The sequence below is a fragment of the Patella vulgata genome, chromosome 6, assembly GCF_932274485.2.
Source record: "Patella vulgata chromosome 6, xgPatVulg1.2, whole genome shotgun sequence".
In the NCBI taxonomy this organism is placed as follows: Eukaryota; Metazoa; Mollusca; class Gastropoda; family Patellidae; genus Patella; species Patella vulgata.
The window spans coordinates 22,680,971-22,701,063 of NC_065884.2; the positions used below are offsets into that span (position 1 = coordinate 22,680,971).

The 20,093-nt window shown below is 34.2% G+C and overlaps 1 protein-coding gene across 5 annotated transcripts; it reads left to right on the forward strand.

Moving 5' to 3' along the window:
* The first annotated feature begins 12 nt into the window (after window positions 1-12).
* LOC126825102 (chitin-binding domain protein cbd-1) lies at window positions 13-19,700 on the forward strand. Of its 5 annotated transcripts, XM_050554583.2 has the most exons (11): window positions 13-203; window positions 2,979-3,440; window positions 7,251-7,478; window positions 8,159-8,371; window positions 9,296-9,439; window positions 9,759-9,890; window positions 10,849-11,193; window positions 13,099-13,431; window positions 13,969-14,214; window positions 18,239-18,286; window positions 18,758-19,700. In XM_050554583.2, the coding sequence occupies exons 1-11, from the start codon at window positions 176-178 to the stop codon at window positions 18,934-18,936; spliced, it is 2,358 nt and encodes a 785-aa protein (XP_050410540.2). In that variant the 5' UTR covers window positions 13-175; the 3' UTR covers window positions 18,937-19,700. The 5 variants fall into 5 exon arrangements, with proteins under 5 accessions (XP_050410540.2, XP_050410542.2, XP_050410541.1 ...); XM_050554585.2 differs by lacking the exon at window positions 10,849-11,193; XM_050554584.2 differs by lacking the exon at window positions 7,251-7,478.
* The last annotated feature ends 393 nt before the right edge of the window (window positions 19,701-20,093 follow it).

The window sequence follows — 20,093 nt, forward strand, 5'->3', positions numbered from 1 at the left end:
CACAGTCAGGAGCTAGCTTGTTACAGCGGTTCGCGGCACGGGGGAGTTGGCCAGACCAAAAATAACACAATCACTGAACAGTGGTATTTAACCATTCTACGTCTAAAGTATCGGAAGAGATCACGAGAAGCATTCGAACAACAATCAGCCGTCGACTTCACTACCTTCTAGAAAAATGTGGATATCTTATATCGTTAGCACGGGTAAGTACTTTTTATTTCTCACCAGTTTTACTGTATTGGATTATATATTCTTAAATTTTTAACTTATTAGTTATTTTATTATTTTATTTGCAATTAAATTTTAGAATTTGATGGAATTTCGACGGTAGTGTATACCACTGACATCTAGATTTCAATAATATGCAGATATGCGAGGATAACACTAGTAGCATCTTCATTTCTAGCATACAATAATGGATAAAGATAAAATTCGTGGATTACAGATTATCCCCTTTCTCTTCACACTGCAAAGGGAAACTCAATAATTAGTAATTCATATTTTTTTCTTATCAAACATGTATTTATGTGATATCAAATTAAAATCTGTTGAGGGTATTAGGAAAAGAGAATATTTTCGTTTTATAATATATATGACTAAAAACTTAAGATCCTTGTTTAGCCCCAGGAAACTTATATTACATGGATTGCATTCTTTTCTCTTTGATACTACATGGATAACAGAACATAATCAAAAATATCTAAATGTTCATAACTTTTTATTGTTAGCCCCTTGTCGATTAGATAAAACTTCTGCTTCCAATCAGTTTGATTCTATTCATGTAAGGTTCTTATTATTACCATATAGGGGGTTGGATGGCCGAATGGTTAGCACGTGCGCGCTGTATCAAAGGGCCTGTCATTGAGTCAACTGGCGTGGTTTCGAAACCCCAGGAGTAGGGTCGCCTGTCTAACCTCGTGGGTTTTCTCCGGGTCCTCCGGTTTCCTCCCACTACTAAAAACCCCTACGCGCAAGCGAATTATTGAAATAAAATTAAACCATGTTAGTCCCGAAATGACCTAGTTTGTGTCGAGTGGACGTTAAACCCCATTTCTCCCTCTCTCTATTACCATATAAATTTAGTCTTTTCTGATTTTTAACAGCGATAATTTCAAAAGACTTAATTCTGTTTCCATCCTTGATTAGAGCTTCCCGCCCCCTTAAATGGATGCCCGGGTCGTATAATTTGCAGTGTAAGGATATGATATTCATGACCATGTAAGCCGATCCGATGAGTTGAACTTCTCTTTAACGTTCCTTATTTCCATGAAATGATCTTTGGGGTACCATGCGGTAAATTAATTGAATAATGAATGGTGATGTAGACGATACCAGAAATATCTTAGGCGTCAAAGATACTGAACTTTTGTTTACTCGACTCACAAAAAGAAGAACGCCGCAAGCATTTATTATTTTATAACTTGTGCCCGCTAGAACAATAATAACATATGCTGCTGAGAGTAAGTATTTTGAGTCGATATTTAGTGTGCTGTCAAGGGGAGTGTCGTTATAGTTATCAGGTTAAAGGAGGGGCAACCTTATATTGTGTTTTCTAAATCAAAGTAATACTTGCGGTACCAAGAAAGGTTCACATGTCAACGCAATGGGGTAACACTTGAATACAGGGTCATTTTAATTCGAAGTTAAGTTTCTCTTGGGTTAAAATGGTTCTTGGGTTAAAATGATCTCATATACATACTTTGTAGCGTACACTAGTTGGAGGGGGGGGGGGTTGATGGCCGAATCGTTAGCACGTGCGCGCTGTATCATAAGGCCTGTCATTGAGTCAACTGGCGTGGTTTCGGATCCCCGGTTGTACGTGACAAGTATTAATGTCGCCTGTCCAACCTCGTGGGTTTTCTCCGGGTCCTCTGGTTTCCTCCCACTGCTAAAGACCCCTACGCTCAAGCGAATTATTGAAATAAAATTAAACCATATGTTAGTCCCGAAATGACCTAGTTTGTGTCGAGTGGACGTTAAACCCCATTTCTCTCTCTCTACACTAGTTGGGTAACGCTGGTTGTTCGTGTTCCATCAACTAGAATCAGGTTGAGACAAGACAATTTTTATAACTTTTATTTTGCTGGAAAATTTGGCGAAATATAGCCAGGTTGGAGCCGACGTGCCATTAAACAATATTTCATTTCATTTCATTTTTGCTGAAAAAATGTGAAATTTGACGTTGCTTAAATTCTGATTGCTTTACTGATGTTTTTAATCCGCTGTTGTTTAGCCATCTGTTTCTTTTTTTTTTTCACTTAATGTACACAGATTATTTTCAATCCGATTGGTTTTACTTGTTTCCCTGGTCGATTTTCCTGTATCAAAAACTATCGATGAACGAGTGCGCACAAAAGGATCCTGTAAATAAAGAAATTCAAATAGAGATCAGGAAAAAAATAAAACGGCTGAAAAAGAGAAGAATAAATACATATCGAACTTTTGGCATGTATCGTTTAATTGCATTCAGGTTCGAAAATATGTGATTTTTACACGCTTTTAGTTAACGATTATCACTATTTTAAGATTCAGTTGTTTTGGCAATGTACTGTTTTATCTTTCTTGTGTTAAGATGAAAAGTCAGAAGTTTCCTTTTCAAGTGCCCTCTTCCGAATATTTAAAAAAATAGGATATTTCAAAATAGTAATTGGCGTGTGTGTGTGTGTGTGTGTGGGGGGGGGGGGTATTTCAGAGGGAATATTTTTGGACGCTAAGAAGAACTGATATAATCCTCTGATTTAGTTTCAAAAACATGAACAGGTCAGCGCCGCATATACATACATGTTCGATAGATCTGTTTTTAATCCGACTGAATCTAAGCGGTGGGGTCATCCAACGTTCGTATTTTTTAAGTTTTCTTGATCAAGATACTAGTACATTCAACAATAGATATTGCCCGGAAAATCCAAATGACGATCAGCGGTTTCAATGTCGAAACTGAAATTTAAATTTAACCATTTTTCTATGTTTTCTTTCAGTTCTTGTAATAAGCCATGTAACTTGTCACCAATTCTTGTGTCCAATAATAGATGGGCTGTACCCCCACCCCACTGACTGTGATAAATATTACCAATGTTCAAATAGAATCGGCACCCAGCTCAATTGTGTCCCGGGTACCTATTGGTCTGAAAGTAATTCAGTGTGTTCGTGGCCCGATGACGTACCAGAATGTGACAAGCGTGGTAGGAGAGGCCTACCATCGTCCTCTAAAAACAGCAAAGTGGACATCACAGATGAGAAGGGCGATCCAACTGAATTACGAGAAGAAACCCGATTGACGACAGTATTAGATAATCAGGGCATCAACGAAAGTGTTCCATTTCACGCCATGGACTTCAAGCCATCAGTAGTTCCCAGAACATCCGCAGTTGAAACTAGTTCTGGTACACTTGATACCGAAGATGTGCCCGCTAGTACAACAATAACATATGCTGCTGAGAGTAAGTATTTTGAGTCGATATTTAGTGTGCTGTCAAGGGGAGTGTCGTTATAGTTATCAGGTTAAAGGAGGGGCAATCTCAGATTGATAAATTTACGATTACGAATCCAAACTAAAGCCCAAAATGCGAAGAAATAACCGAACTAGCTTGTTTAAAGATTCCAGCTTACAATATTGAGTGGTTTGGAAAAGGTCGCTGGGTTTGTTCTACATGGTTAGGAAAGTCGATCAACAAATATCAGAGTTCGATTGTACGAGCGAACGTCTTCTACGCATGGTTTTCCTGGCACTTGAATCATATGGCAACCAAAAGTCATTATTTCCTTTAATAAAACCCCACAAGACAAGGGTAAAAGTTTCTAGGGACCTACAATATATCTTTAACAAACTGAACTTACGAATAGAATATCGACGTGGAGCGAGAAAAACATTATTTCAAGCCCGTTTCTTTGTCGGGTTAAAACGCCCATAACAATTTATATTTAATAATTTTACACTGTTATTAGCGGCCCAATTGTTACAGTTATACCGTGTCGTACAAACAAGTAATTAGGAAATCATATTGACTTTTAGGTAACATTAAGCCATTTAAACAGCTCGCTCTCACGTTCATATTGTTGAAAAGGCCGTCGTTTGTTTGATGTAAATAATCATCTCAAAAACAACAATTAAAGACAACAGATACAAACACAGAAAAGTGATACACGAATAGTCTTCTTTTGTAGAAATTGATTTAATCTGCAGCTTCGTTGAATTTAAAGGTCCTGGTTCTATTATAATTTCAAACGCATGGGAACTCGCACGAATATTACATATAATAAAACCATGATAAAAGCAATATCGCAGTCATGTTTTTATAATGACATCACATTCGGTGACTCTTCGGGAAGAAATGAAATGAAATGAAATGGGGTTTAACGTCCTACTGTTTTGCTCCTATGCTGGGCTAATGAAGACGGGCATACGCCATACAGTGTGCTATGAGGGAAATTTTGCCCGGGCAGCGGCACTATCCACGCGTCTACTCTTATATCGAATTCCAACTGCCAAGGGATCTTTTACGTGCATTCCAATGTATACACGGGACCTCGGTTTTTCGTCTCATCCGAAGGACTAGACAGCTGTCCTTGTCAGGCCCTCCGTCCTGCATCACTGACAAGGGGGAACCACGCCGGAAAATCTGGATGAACTTTCTCGGCCAATGCAGGGATCGAACACCCGACCTCCAGGCTAGCTCTTCGGGAAGAATTAGAATGTAACGACGAATCTTATTAAAGATGCAGACTGGTCAGTGTATATACGTAATTAACCTCTTGACAGTTGGAATTATGGGCATCCTGGCGTTGTTCATGTAACTCTTAGAACAATGACTTTAGTCGTGAATTTTACATACATGTATATGGTTATTCTTAATCTTTAAGTGGCATTTAGCGATCGGTAAACACATTAACAGAATGTTAGCGGCGAGTGTCTAACCTCATTTCATTTAACTGTATGTTGTGGGTGGTTCTGGAGATGTTCCACCCATAAAAACTAGTGATTGTATCCCATAAAAACAGTGTTCTGTTAATGGTTATTCTTCTTTATATAGCCAACTATTTATTTAACTGGTTCTTATAAACCATATTTTGCAATAGATTTAATAGTTTGTTGAAGACAGGCCCGTAACTAGGGGGGCTCAGCCCCCCCCCCCCCCTTGAAAAAGTTTCGTCCCCCATGTGAAAAATTTTCGACCAGAGAAAAATCGATATACATTGTCCGTCAATATTACAGCACCCCTGAGAAAACTTCCCGCCCCCCTTGTTGCTCTGAGCTAGTTAAATAATTTGAGCATTTAGAATTAAAGAGTGTTGTAAATTGAGTTGATTTAATTTCGTGATGGAAATACCGTTACAGACTGTTATTGAATGTCTGTTGACATATAGCGATTTGGCTAATGTACGAAAATTCTCTAGCAAGGAAAATCCTAAACTTGGATTTGAATCTAGTATGCACTGACTGTTGTCCAGAAAGTATTTGTGACGATGCAATCACATGAGAACAGATAGATAATCCGATTTACACAAAACGATAGAGATGTAGAAATGAGTCGCTATTAATCCCCACAAAGGCTTAATATTGGAGTCGAATGTATAGATACTGGCTTAGAGGGTTAACTGGGGTGGGTTTAATCAAATGAATAGATGGATATGTCCGGCCAAAGGAACACAGTACAAATATCAGTGCGTTCCTGAACAATCATTGTGTACATACCAAAAGGTTAGAAGACAATACCCTCATCTTGGTTTGTACTGAAAATACACATTTTACCCATTGTCGCCATTTAATCACATATTAGACCAACTGTTACCCACCTCACTATGCATTTGTAATGGTGCTGATATAATTATTTAATAAAGAGAGAAAAGGGACAGCTTATCTTAACTGACTATATCCTTGTCCTAATTATAAACAATTTCCGTTAACTGAATTTACAACCCGATTCACCCGGATCATTTACACTTCCAGCAAACTTTTATCTATATATGTATACATCTTCCTTGTAACCCAACACCACTCTTATCCTTATTTGTCATGCCAATATATCAACACCAACAATATCACCTCTTTGTGCCAGTTCCTAGTTATATTTCTTAACCAATACCATTTTATCGTATCCTGCAAATTACATTCATCTCCTCGCATTTCATATTTGTCATTTAGGTGTCAGTTCTTCATTAAGCTGCATTGGTGAATGGTCCTTCCTGTAAGCAGTTATTTTATTTCAATCATCTTTTTTCCATTATTAGAATCCCAATGTATTATTTTTAATACGCTTTGCTCTAAGTCACTTTATCACATGGTGGCGCGATGGTTCCATATTATATAGAATTACGAACAGGGCCCTTATTCACGAAAACTTAAACTAAGTTACAATCGAAATTTTAAGAAATACTACAACTTCATTGGATATATGCAAATTGATTTTACTGGTCAGCCAATCGAATTGCAGTATTTATTAAAATTTCGATTGTATCTTGGTTTAAGTTTTCGTGAATAAGGGCCCAGGTCTTTCTGCTAGATGGCCGAATGGTTAGCACGTGCGCACTATATCATAAGGTCAGCCATTGAGTAAACTGGCGTGGTTTCGATTCCCCAGTTGTACGTGACAAGGAGTAAGGTCGCCTGTCCAACCTCGTGGGTTTTCTTCGGGTCCTCCGCCCCCCCCCCCCCCTACTGCTAAAGACCCCTACGCGCAAGCGATTTATTGAAATAAAATTACACCATGTGTTAGTCCCGAAATGTTGTGTTGAGTGGATGTTAAACCCCATTTCACTCTCTCTCTCTCTTTCTGCTGGACATGCTTCGGTTCATGTTAGCTGTTATATCCATTCCTTCCATACATTCTTCTCCGAACCTAACCTTCTTTCAGACTGTAATTTCCCTGTTCAGAGTATCCAGTCATCATGCAACAAAACCCATTACTATCCCTAACTTTTTCATAATGATATCTAACATAATTCCTTTAGCTTACATCCTTTTATGGCACCAATCATATTTCTTTTATGTTAACGGGTGTTCATTTACCTCTGATCAAATTAATTGTTGATTCCCTATCAATCCCACCCACCCCTTCCCAGCATTTTCAAATGATTCTACAAAACCATTCCATTCCAGTATATCATAGCTATATAGAACAGAACCATTTTACTTTTCAAATGATTTTTTCTGGTTTCAATGCATGGTTACTTACATTTCTTAAGACCAGTGTTAGTTAAAACAATATACGGATTGATAAGTTCCTTTGATTCAAGTGATAAAATGGTTTCAGGTTTTTTCTCTGATTTCCGATGTCCTAATATTGAGGGATTTTATCGAGATCCCTTCAACTGTCGGAACTACTACTACTGTATTAACTGGGCACCTTATAAAAGGATATGTCCACCACAAGAGTTCTTTGATAATGATATCTTGGGCTGTGCACCTAAATCAGAAGTTGAAGGCTGTCTGTATTATGGTGAACCGGAGAATATGGAATTCCTTACCCCGACTACTCCTGGTAAGTATGTGATATTGTGGATACTACCAAACCCGATAAACCCCGAAACCCTGCACCACCCTATGGGTTATATCTGGTAATTTCCATTCAATCATTATCACGGTTCTGATGTTACTAACTAATATTATTCGGTTGATTGGGCCCATGGGTGTACGCAGACTGTCAATATATACACGACAGTTCAGGTTCCCGTCCCACCGAACGACTAAACGCTGTTCCTTTCAGGCCTCCAGCCTTACATCACTGAGAAGGGAGATCCAGACTGGAATATTCACAGGGACTTTTTCAACCATGGAACCGCCTGTTAAATTAACAAGCACCTTACTTACTAAAATTAAACATTCTTAAGTTGTACAATAATTGACCTTTTGCCACTTTCCTTCCACGTATTAATCAATAAAATATTTACCAACCCACCAGCCATATTTTATTATTTTGTTTTGCTTGATCGAGTTTATAGATTGTAATATACAGATAAAATACTCTCCTTTCCAAAACAGTAATCAGTTTTGATTTTGAAATTGTTTAATATTATCTCTTATTGTGTTGTTGAGTTATACTTATTTATTGTTTAAAGATAATGTTTGTATGGTGGATTATTGGTTGATTTTTTGTTTTAATTTTCCAATTGATAATATTATCATCCCTTTGTACTTATATTTAATTCCTTTTAATTCTAGGGAAAGTTCAATTCAACTGCCCCAAAGATCATGGTTATTATCCCGATTTAGACGATTGTTCCTTTTACTTTGAATGTATCCTTGGAAATGCTTTTAGAAGACAATGTATGCATGGCACCCTATTCGACAGAGTACGCAATAAGTGTACATGGGAAAATCTTGTTAGAGACTGTAAATCATTGACACGGGGTGATAAAGATATAATAACAAAAGGTAACTTTGATTGGATTGCATAAAATTCTCCACCGCCTTTCGGAAAATGCAGGTTATTAGGAAAATTGGTCTGTCAGTCTGTCTGAAATACAGTAACCCTGCTTCTAAGTGGGGAAGAATGTATAAACTTGGAGTAGATGTTGATTGGGTGTAGATGTCTTAACTGAGTTTAACGATGAACATTTTCGGATCAGCTTAGTCTGAACAGAGATGAGCAATTCGATCTATTGCTACTCTGCTTCTGATTGAGTGAGAGTGAGAGTTACACGCAATTTTATTTGCAATCTGATTAAAACACAGATCCTAATTAGTTTCGTTTTTTATAGTTCAAAATTTCGTTTCACTTGTCTTTACTACCCAAGTAGAGGCCAGCGAAAGTATAAAATAACGAAACGAAATTTAGAACTGTGCAAGTATTATCTGTTTATTTTGAGATTATTTTGTTGTTTTGTAACAAACCACCCTCTTGTTTTATTTCGCACGTGCTTAAAGCTTCCGAAATTGTCTTTTAATTTGTGTATCCTAATTTCCATTGACCAACCGAGCTTCAAGAATTAACATTAAAGGCAATTGGGAAATATTTGTTGGTCTGATCTATGATGAACGAGTGACTCCCGATTACTTCCCTTTACCCTAGACCTTTGTTTAGACTCTTCCACACTGTGTTACGTGCTGGTCCCGCCAATTACTTGTGTAAGGGCATGTAAAAATAGATTATAGTGTCCGATTTAAACAAACGACCCATGGTCTTTAGATCCAACATGAGATACGTAGATACACCATTCAAACATTTAACCACCATATCCCCATCAAACGGGAAGTCGTATCTTTAGAAACAGTGAGCAGGTTATTCAATAACAATTTAATTCAGAAGTGATGTTTTTTTAGTTCATTATATTTACTAACACTTTAAATTCTTTTAAGGTTCAGTTGTTGTTGAATTTGATTGTCCTGAACCAGATGGTTATTATAGAAAACCCGATAACTGTCGCGCCTATTATCATTGTATTGATAATAATGCTGCATTACTTGAATGTGAAAGTGGTTCTCTGTTTGACGTATATTTAGGTAAATATATAAAAATATATATACACTTCTCTCTAATTGTGAAGGAGTCGCGGTGGCTCTCTAACCAGGAGGTCTTGGGTTCAGTGGGATTTCGATTCTAAGCGTGTACGTGACAAGGGGTATCCTGCTCTGAACGTGGCAACGGCAATAATTTTCTACATGTCACCAAGCCATAATAAAACGAGAGCAAGCTCTGGCATGACTATTGATCTGAGAAACCTACACCTCCGTAGACTGGTGATTTGGGTGTGGCTGCATGTAATGTAAGTGGACAATGGACGCCCTTCCCAATTTATATGTAATTTTTTTTATATTACAGGTAAATGTACCTGGTCTAAGATGGTGTCAGATTGTGATGAAAATGATAAACCTATAGATACAATCAAAGTACAACAAACAGTAGATATACAACAAAACCAATCCAATGACCAAGTTTTAGTTAAACGTCCAGGTAATTACGATTTGTCACCTGGAATTGTTCAGAGCTTCTCTGTAATCCCGGCGCTACATAGTTATATTCTGGTTAACTTAAGTTTACTGTCGACATATACGATTACAACAACATTGCTACCCAACCCAGAGTTATTGCCCTTGCATTATAAATCTCGTGATCGAGACGGATAGTAAATTCATAACCCTTTTAACATGTGCCTTGTTGAATATTGAACACTTCCGTCGTTTATTAATATGCGTGAAAGTTATTCAGATCTACTTTGCTTGCCGGAGGGAATGCTTAAAAATAAATGATATTGACAAAAGGAGCAAAAATGGTATTAATGAACTGATAGAAGATATTTATACAGGTCTGGGATTAATTCAGTTCACCCCTTTAAAGCTATAATATTTTTTTTATTCCCTGTAGTCTAAGATTTAGTATCTAAGATTTAAATACTGCTAAAGTCTTGTATTGTCATGAAAATGTAATGTTTTGTGTAGCGAACATGCAATGATCCTATTACAACATGAATATCACTTCCTTATAGGTAACTATATCTTTTTGAAAAAAAATCATAGTAACAAGCCGAATGTGACTGACAGACCTCCATTTAGCTAATCCATTACAAGATAACTAACCTTTCACAAACATTTTTAGGGAAGCTAAATAGATAAATTATAATTTTAGCCAATCACAAGCGACTATTGTCTGTTGATATGTATTTTAACAATGGTTGTCTTCAGATTGTTTTGACATTTTGAAGAGACGGAGATCTATTGTTTTGCGCGCCTTTGCTTCCTTGGAGTGTGCAAGGCTTACACTCGTATAGTATCCAAGATGTCTGCCAGTTTAGTTTTTCTCTTCGATCTTTTCTGTGTTTGTGCCTTATCACACATTTCAGCTCAAACGACGGAATATACTTATTTAGATATCACCTTGTCCGATTATACCAAAAACATTGTTTATCCTGCAGGATCCATTTTTGACTTTGCTTGTCCGTTACCTAACGGTCACTTCCGAGACGAGGAAAATTGCGCCATATTCTACCATTGTTTGTCCGATGTACCATATAAAGGATATTGTCGCAGTGGCCACGGCTTTGATACCGACATGCTGATGTGCATTTCTGCTGATAAAATCCCCGGATGTGAAAGTCAGCAAGTCGAAGAACCGATAAAATCCCTGGAGTCTGCGGAAGTGACTATTCTTGAAGCAGTGACACCAGAGGATAAGCCAGGGATGTCTATTCTTGAAGCAGTGGAACCAAAGGATAAGCCAGCGGTGTCTATTCTTGAAGCAATGACACCACCGGATAAGGGTAACTTTCAAATACCCTTCCCATATATTAGTTCACCTTTAATACCCATATTTAAAGCCCGATTGCAACCTCATTTGTGTCAGATTATATAATACCATAATTATCTTACCAATATTCTTTAATTTCTTCTCTTCTGGTATTTGTTTCTTTCTTCTTTCCACATATAACATTCTCAGCCTCGTTAACTCCTTGTACCACAGTTCTTTACATCTTTTAATTTATTTCTGATCGGTGTATTAAGATTTTATTCCAGATAAAAAAAGTAGTATTGACATGACTTTATTTAATTTCGGTCTATTCAGTTTTTAACTTCGATATTGAACAAATCGCATTTTCACTGAAATTAAAGGTACCTAAAGGTACCTACTTAACAAACTTTATCTCATTCTAAATAAAGATGTCTCAGATTTTCATTTCGATTTTTATTATTAAATATTAAAACTTGTATACGTCCGTTTCATCTCAATACATTTAACATGGTGTTGGTATATCTTCATTTTCGAATAAAAATATTTAATTTCATTAATTATCTTATATTATTTATTGAATTTCTAATTATATTAGTAATTACTCTTTTATTACCTAAGTACGACAGACCTACATTATACAAAGATAACGTCTATTGTTGGTTTGTTTTTTGGTTTGTTTTTCTTGGCGGGGGGGGGGGGGCTACTTTACTACATAATCAGAAAGTTGTTCCTTTTTGACTAGCTAGTACAATCTGTTTCACAGAGAATTACGAGTCTAGTGATAAATCTCTGTCAAAGATGACTGCCTTAACACGTGCTGTCACAGCACGCGGCGTCAATCATTGGCTGAATGGCGCGTGCATTGTTTACATAAGACCTTTATTTATTTTTCCAATACATAAAAAAAATGTTTTTGAATTTAATTTGTCGCAGGAAAAAAGTTAATATTTCTGGCTCATTAAGCCGCATCGATGTCATCCTTATCAGTGATTGTAGCGGCCTAGCAAATATTCACTGCGGATCAGTGTGTAGCTAGTAGTCAAAAAGGAAAGGAAAAGACATAGTTTGTACATAGCTCTGTATTGCCCCTACCAGATATGTGATTTATTTGTGAACACTATATAAAAACACCACTTGATACCATACATTTACCTCTTTTATTGACATTAGATTTGGGTGATGAAGTTGAGTGGATTGATTGGGAAGCAGAAATAGATCCTGCAGAATCCATGGGGCCCGAAAGAAGGATGTGAATTATTCTATTTTTTAAAAATTCCAAAATTTGACCTTGACCCAATTATTTTTTAACCCAAGTAAATTATTAATCCTAATAACCGTTTTGATTAATGGATTAAGATAAAGCGTCGCCAGAAACTGAGCAGATTTCCGTGACAGAAATAAGAGATTAAGGATTCACGTTTTTCTCCACATTCTATACATTATGTTTACATTAATACGTAGGAATGCAAAGGTGACAGGTTAATCCAATTATAGTTGTCTTATCGTGACTACACCAAAGTCATGGGTTTTTTTTATTAAAGAACTGTGAAATATGTTTTACAGATTGACATCTTTCTTAAAACAATAGATGAAAAACAAGATTAATATGTTTAATTCTGATGAACATAAAACATAAATTTATTGTACGATTTATTATAATGTTAAGTCTTTGAAAAGAAATGTTACTGTTGTTTATGGGTCTGATTCTATTTGAGTCATATTTCAGATAACACTGACTAATTGGTTTGCCTCAAGGTTAAATTTTTTTACTCCAATACGATGTTATATTGGCCTGCTTTTAGATAATGTAACAAATGGTGGTGTGAACTTATGTCTGTACACTTACCACCAGTGGCAAATACAGTCACGTCTTTCAAAATTGAACTGTTTCTATTATATTTGCGAATTTTTTTAATCATCGTTGTATATTTTATAGTTCTTAATGTGGGCGTCATCGACTATAGAAGTTTCAAATGCCCAGAAGAAGAAGGTTATTTCAGAGATATAGAAGATTGTGCTGTGTATTATTTCTGTACTAAATGGAAGGTATACCAACATCAGTGTAAACCAGGCACCGTCTTTGATATGGTCAAACACATTTGTACCTGGCCTCACCTTGTGGATGGATGTGACGAAACTAAAGAAAGTATAAACCAGGACAGTACCGCAGCAAGCACAGGACTAAATTCTGAAAATACAGAAATCAGATTTAAAGAGCCTATATCTCCAACTCTTCCAACAGAAACGATTGAACAACATGGCGAAAATTGTAAGTTACTACATTAAATTTGATTAAATGAAGACGGCCATACGATTACAGTGTACTACGGCCCACTCGTATATCGAATGCCAACAGCCAAGGGTTCTTTATGTTTGCTCCTACTGGTCTAATGAAGATAGGCGTACTTCATGCAAGGAAATTTTGCGCGGACAGCGGTGCTACGGCCTACTCTTATTTCGAATTCCAACTGTCAAGGGTTCTTCTAGGGATTTTCGTCACATCCGAACGACTATACGTTGTTCCATGCACCGCTGATAATGGGAAATCACGCCGAAAAATCTCGATGAACTTTGTCGGCCTACACCGGGATCGAACACGGGACCTCCTGGTTAGCGAACCATCGCGGCTCCAAAATTTGATTAAGATTTCAAAAGTATTCAGCTATTTTTTTATTCAAATGTTTTTTTTTTTTTGCTGTCATTTATTTAATCCAACATTCATAGTTAAGAATATTATTTTCAACGTTTATTTGTTTGCCTGGTATTATTGTTTTTGTAAATAATGCAACAACCATTTCTGTTGCAGTACCTGATATAAATGCCATCACAGAAGCTTCTTCGATTACTTTTGTGTGTCCACCAATATACGATGGTTACTATGGAGACCCGATTTCATGTTCCCGATTCTATAGATGTATAGGTGGTGAAATGTATACATTTAGTTGTCCACGTGGTACATATTTTGATAATTTACGATTTTTGTGTAACTTTGAAAGTGAAGTTACAGATTGTACAACAGGAGGTATACGTAATACTATGATAAGTCAGAATGGTAAGTAACAATATTTCAAATTTTATTTATTGAATCCAATACTATTTATTATTATTTTTAAACTTTATTGATTATTTTTGTTATTATTTTTCAAATATGTTCTATTTATTTATTTTCAAAGATTATTTATTTTATTATTTTCAAAGATTATTTATTTTATCATTTTTAAAAGTTATTTATTTTATTATTTTCAAAAATTATTTATTTTATTATTTTCAAATTTTTTTTATTATTTTTATATTCAGAAATTATTTATTATTTATTTTCAGAAATTATTTATTATTTATTTTCAGAAATTATTTATTATTTATTTTCAAAAATTGTGTATTATTTTCAAAAATTATTTATTATTTTTATTATTTTCAAAAATTATTAATTATTTTCAAAAATTATTAATTATTTTCAAAAATTATTAATTATTTTCAAAAATTATTTATTATTTTCAAAAATTATTTATTATTTTCAAAAATTATTTATTTTTTGAAAATTAATTAATTTTGTTCAACGCATTTCTTTTTAAATTTATATTGTTAATTTATATTTTTAAAGTATTGTTTATTTATTTAAAAAGTATTGGTTATTTGGTTATTTTTCAAAAAGAATTTTTTTTTCTCAAAAATTATTAAGACTTTTTAAAAAATCACTTAGACCTTTTCAAAATTATTAAGACTTGTTCAAAAATTATTAAAAAAATTTCAAAAATTATTTTAAAAAAATTCAAAAATTATTTTAAAAAATTTCAAAAATTATTTTAAAAAATTTCAAAAAGTATTCTTCAATTTGGTATTTCCTTTTCAAACGGTATTTATTCTTGTAAATATTTATGAAGTTTATCAGTTTCAAAGATTATACGTTTTTCTAATGTTTTTTATTTTTCAATATTTATTTATTTATTTGTTTACTTTTTGTTTATCCATATATCTATTTCATATAAGAATGCTTGAAAATGGGCATTTTGTTTGATTTAATTCACCATTTCACATCTCAATAATATTCACAATATAGTTTGCTATTTTATTTTCTCTAACTGCTAATGGCCATATTTGTCTGTTTTATTCTACTTTCTATTTCACACGGATTTTCTTGCATCGATCTTTGATAGTCATTGCTCTCGCATGATTTTATATGATGACGGTTCTTTTCTTTATTAATTATTAATCCAGCATGTTGTTCCTAATACAAATAATTTATTATACAAATATATAAACTTAGTTGAATGTGTTGTTTTATGTATAGATTATGATATTGGACCACTGTAAAGTTCTTCTAACAGTCTGGTAATTTGCCTGGCTTCATTGACAGTTTTTCGAAAATTCAAAAATGTCAAATGATGCTTTATAACTGTTCATGAATTATAGGGATGTAAGCTTTGGGTAGCAATCATTTCTCTTCTATTCCAAATTTAGTTTTCAGAGCTGACTTACACCTTCACTCACGGTTCTAAAATTTAAGTCAAAATGAAAATGATTCACCCACGGTTCTAATATTTAAGTTAAAATTAAATTAAATTTTGGTGCATTGATTCCTTTGATTTCTACCAAAAAATGCTTACTACAACAAAACAGTATATTTCAATCTGTAGTTTCGCCATCAAATACACGGAGAGCAATTAAACTATAGGTAGAAGGTGTAAGGCAGTGCTTATGTACATGAAAAGCTTAAAACGTTGGATGTCTATTTACTTCAGTTCCTTAGATCTGTTTGTTTAGTTGATTTGGCGGAACTTGGTTTTTAATAATATGGTGTTCTGTAAGCATGGTAATGCTTAAGTTTTGAAAATAATCTATGATAATGTAAATTGTGTAACCAATGAATGATTGAAAAACATTTGATTGTTGCAATCCTGTTAACATTAATATTAACCAATGTGGGCATTGTTACTAATGATCTGTCATACTGAGTATATATGACTTCAGTCTACAAGATTAACGAAGTTTATTTAGATATGTTACATGTAGTTTTACCATATAATAATATGTAATTTGGTGAGTACTGACTTTTATACTAAGAATGTAATTGCTTAGTTGTACAGTTTGGGGATTTATAATGAATCCCTTAAGCTTTAAGTGTGGCCCCTACTATGTTTATTGCAGGAAGTGTCCTCATTTTATTACAGAAGTGGCATTATACCTCCTTTATATATCCCGGTGACATATGTAGAGATTTTGTAAGAACAAACATTATGCTAAATAAGCGCCATAATTATACAAGTACAGTAGAATTTGTATGAGCAGCCACTCCTATTCAGCGACATCTATTTGTAAGCGGTCACGATAAATTCCCCCCGTAGAAATTCTGTTGTTTCATCTCTTTATTCAACGGTCACTCCTCTAACGCGGCCAGCGGTCACTATTTTACTAATAAATTCAACAAAACATGGCCCATTCAACGGCCATTGTTGAATGATACCATCTTGTCGTTCTTTGTAACACTCCCGCTAATCCCGAGAGTAGTAGTTAATTAACTGGACCCCCACTGATCAGGTAAAAAGAAATGTAAAAATAACAATCAACCCGGGATTATCTGTTAATTAATCTTTTGTTTTATTAAACGACTTACCTGATCATTGTTTTCACGCGTAACGACACATTATTTGATACTGATTGAATAAAATAAAAGTACCGAGTTTTGTCACGATCACCTAGTATCTCTCTTAGCGCCTCCTATAATATTACATACAGAGTTACACCCCCTGTAAATAGGTGATAAAATTAGCGATGTTTTTTGTTCATGTGCTTTTTTGATAAAATAAAATGAATTCATCGATTTTCTTCACAAAAATGGATAAATATTATCGAATGCATCACAATGGTAGACAGTAGTATCGAAGGTTGGTACAAAATGACAAGTTTACAGAAGTTATGTCCGAGATTTGAGTAAAGAATTTTCGTTCGGCGCAAGATTCAGCGACGGCCAAATTTACCGCTTCCAATGCATCCATGCGTAATATTTAATTTATGTCGGCACAAAAAGCAACGAGATTTTATTAAGAGGCCACTCCCGTTAAGTTATGTCCGAGATTTGAGTAAAGAATTTTCGTTCGGCGCAAGATTCAGCGACGGCCAAATTTACCGCTTCCAATGCATCCAAGCGTAATATTTAATTTATGTCGGCACAAAAAGCAACGAGATTTTATTAAGAGGCCACTCCCGTTAAGCGGTCAGTTGTGAAAATTCCCTTGGGTGGCTGCTTAATGCAGATTCTACTGTAATGTATTGTTCTAGACCAGGGCTTTAAGTAACACAAGTTCATTTTAAAAGGTTGAGCATTTCATGAAGTAAAACAGTTCTTAATTGAAGTTAGTTTTTTTTATTAATTGGTTGGATTTTTTTTTTTTTTTTTTTTTTTTTGCTTTCGTAATTTTTACTTTCTTTAATTTATAGCTGATGTTAATATGGCTTGCATCAGTTTACAAACCCCTTTCCTTACCTGCATGTATTAATATCGATGTTTTGTTTCCTCTCAGTGGTTATATGTTGTCATCCTAACCTCCCAACCCTCATTTATGAATAAAATAACGTATTTAGATAACAAGCATCAATATGTTCTTTACGTATTCTGTGAATCGAGTTTCCAGGTGGTCTAGTTCTCAGCTCAGTACTGTTTTGCCTTAAGGAAACATTGGTTATTTTTGTTTTAAGTGATTTTGTCTGATATTCTTAATTGTAATTTAATTCAAACCTTCCGTGCCATTTTCAGATTTTATTTAAAACATTCAATTATAGTGTTTGTACACATTTTAGTAGATACTTCAATTTTCATTGGCTAAGCACTAAAATCAATCTAATATTATCCAATTAAATTACTAAAATTTGAATTTAATCTTAGTTAAAATTTCGTGAAGCAGGCCCCTGATACTAAGTGCTGTTTTTTCTGCGTCGTCTTTATCTACGACCCTTACTAACTACTAAATGCTATTTATCTATATTTTGTTTTAACCTACTATAATCATCTTTATTGTCAAGAATAATGGGAATATTATGTAGGGAATACAATCATATAATATTAGCTATTTTAATTTTAGATGAAGGTGAATCGTCATTTGATCATCCACCCCCTGATTTTAACGCAGGTGAATATATATTATTTACACCATTTAACATAACAACTTTTCATGTTTAATTATAAGATAATAATGATATGATTATTATTTTCAAAATTTAATTTTTAAGCTGTAAAATATAAGTTGTATCCGCTGTTCATCAGAAAACTTGATACTTACTTCATGTTTTTGGCTTTAATCTTTAAAAATATAAATAAATAATAAATATGAATAATAAATATGAATGTTAAAGTATTGTACTTGTAAATGGTTTAGTACTGATAAAAGATAGGACGGGTATAAATACCAGTAAGCTATCGTATATATTTGCATTTCAATTATATAATTCCTAGTTGGGAAAAGAAAGCATATCGCATTAACACCCTCGTTAAGGACAGCACAATCCAGGTCATCCGTGAATATTAGTATTAATATAAAATTATGCAGTAATATAGCGACAACAACTTCCTAAATAAAATATTTACCTCTGTTTGTTTTCAGTCAATTTGCAATGTCCAGAACGAGATGGTGTCTTCGCTCATCCAAGATCTTGTTCCAAGTTTATATACTGTACAAAATATATTCCCAAAATATATGAATGTCCTCGAGATCTAGTCTACAATATCCACATACATACTTGCGATTATCCAGATGACGTCGTATGTAAGCTGTACGATTAACAAAATCTATAATATTATCACTTTCAACCCATAAAAAAATCTTAATTGTCCACTACATAAAGTAGTATTTGTTTAACTATTTTTATCTAAGTTTTACGTGGAAGTTTTTATGTGCCCGTTTTTCATGGGTACAGATGATGTCACAATATAATTATCACTCATATTTTTATAACACGTCAAATTAAATTTTGTCTCTCGATATGTTGATAATTACATATTTCGTCTAGTAATATTAATATATTACTTTAACAGAAGTATACATATTTTTTTGTACATTGTTTTAACATTTTTGTTCATAATAGTTCTTCATTTATATGCAATTGTCTCAATTTATGCTAAAATCGAAACCAAGCGGGCGCTCGAGTCTAGTGTTCTACGCAAATCGGGTGCTAAAAATTATATATTCTTCTGTTTCGTCCCACCCAAAAAAATCAATTCTTATTTGCATCAACTGTCTCTTGATAATTAACAGATAATTGATAATCAAATCTTTGTATTGTTCAATGTCTATTTTTTTTTCGAACTAACCTATTCTTTTAAATACTTGTAATCTATTTCAAATGCTGGTAATCTATTTCAAATACTAGTAATCTATTTCAAATACTAGTAATCTATTTCACATACTAGTAATTTATTTGAATACTAGTAATCTATAACCATACATGCTGTATATATACTGCTGTTTTTGTATAATTGTATATTGATAATGTATAGTTGTAAATATTCCTTTTATATTAAATTTACATTAAGGCTTTTTTATTATACGACCGAGTCATGAGTTATTTCTTGCATACAAATGTACAGCAAAGTAGTGATACTAGGTTTCTACAGCAGATAATATCAGACCACATAACTGTCTTCATTATACCCTTAAAAAAGTAGGGGATATTCAGAAACGATAAAAAAAATGCGGAAATGCACTGCTGTTTTTATTAGAGGTAACCAGTGTATTTTAATAACTGGCCAATTGCCTACACATGAACATAAACAGTTCATATGGGCGGCTTATCTGACGGCCCCATTTCACTCGCAAAGAGATACACTGTCAAAAGTGAAAATGGACGTTTTTGATTTTTGCCTTAATAATGAGTAATTGCTCCACCAAACCTCAGACATTCAACAATTCGTCGTGGCATGCTCCTAATCAACCGTCCAAT

Coding starts and splice junctions, on each gene's coding strand:
- LOC126825102 (XM_050554583.2), top strand. CDS start 176: ATGTGGATATCTTATATCGTTAGCACGG. Junction 7,479..8,158: donor CCTTACCCCGACTACTCCTG/GTAAGTATGTGA, acceptor TTTTAATTCTAG/GGAAAGTTCAATTCAACTGC. Junction 9,891..10,848: donor AGTTTTAGTTAAACGTCCAG/GTAATTACGATT, acceptor TTTATCCTGCAG/GATCCATTTTTGACTTTGCT.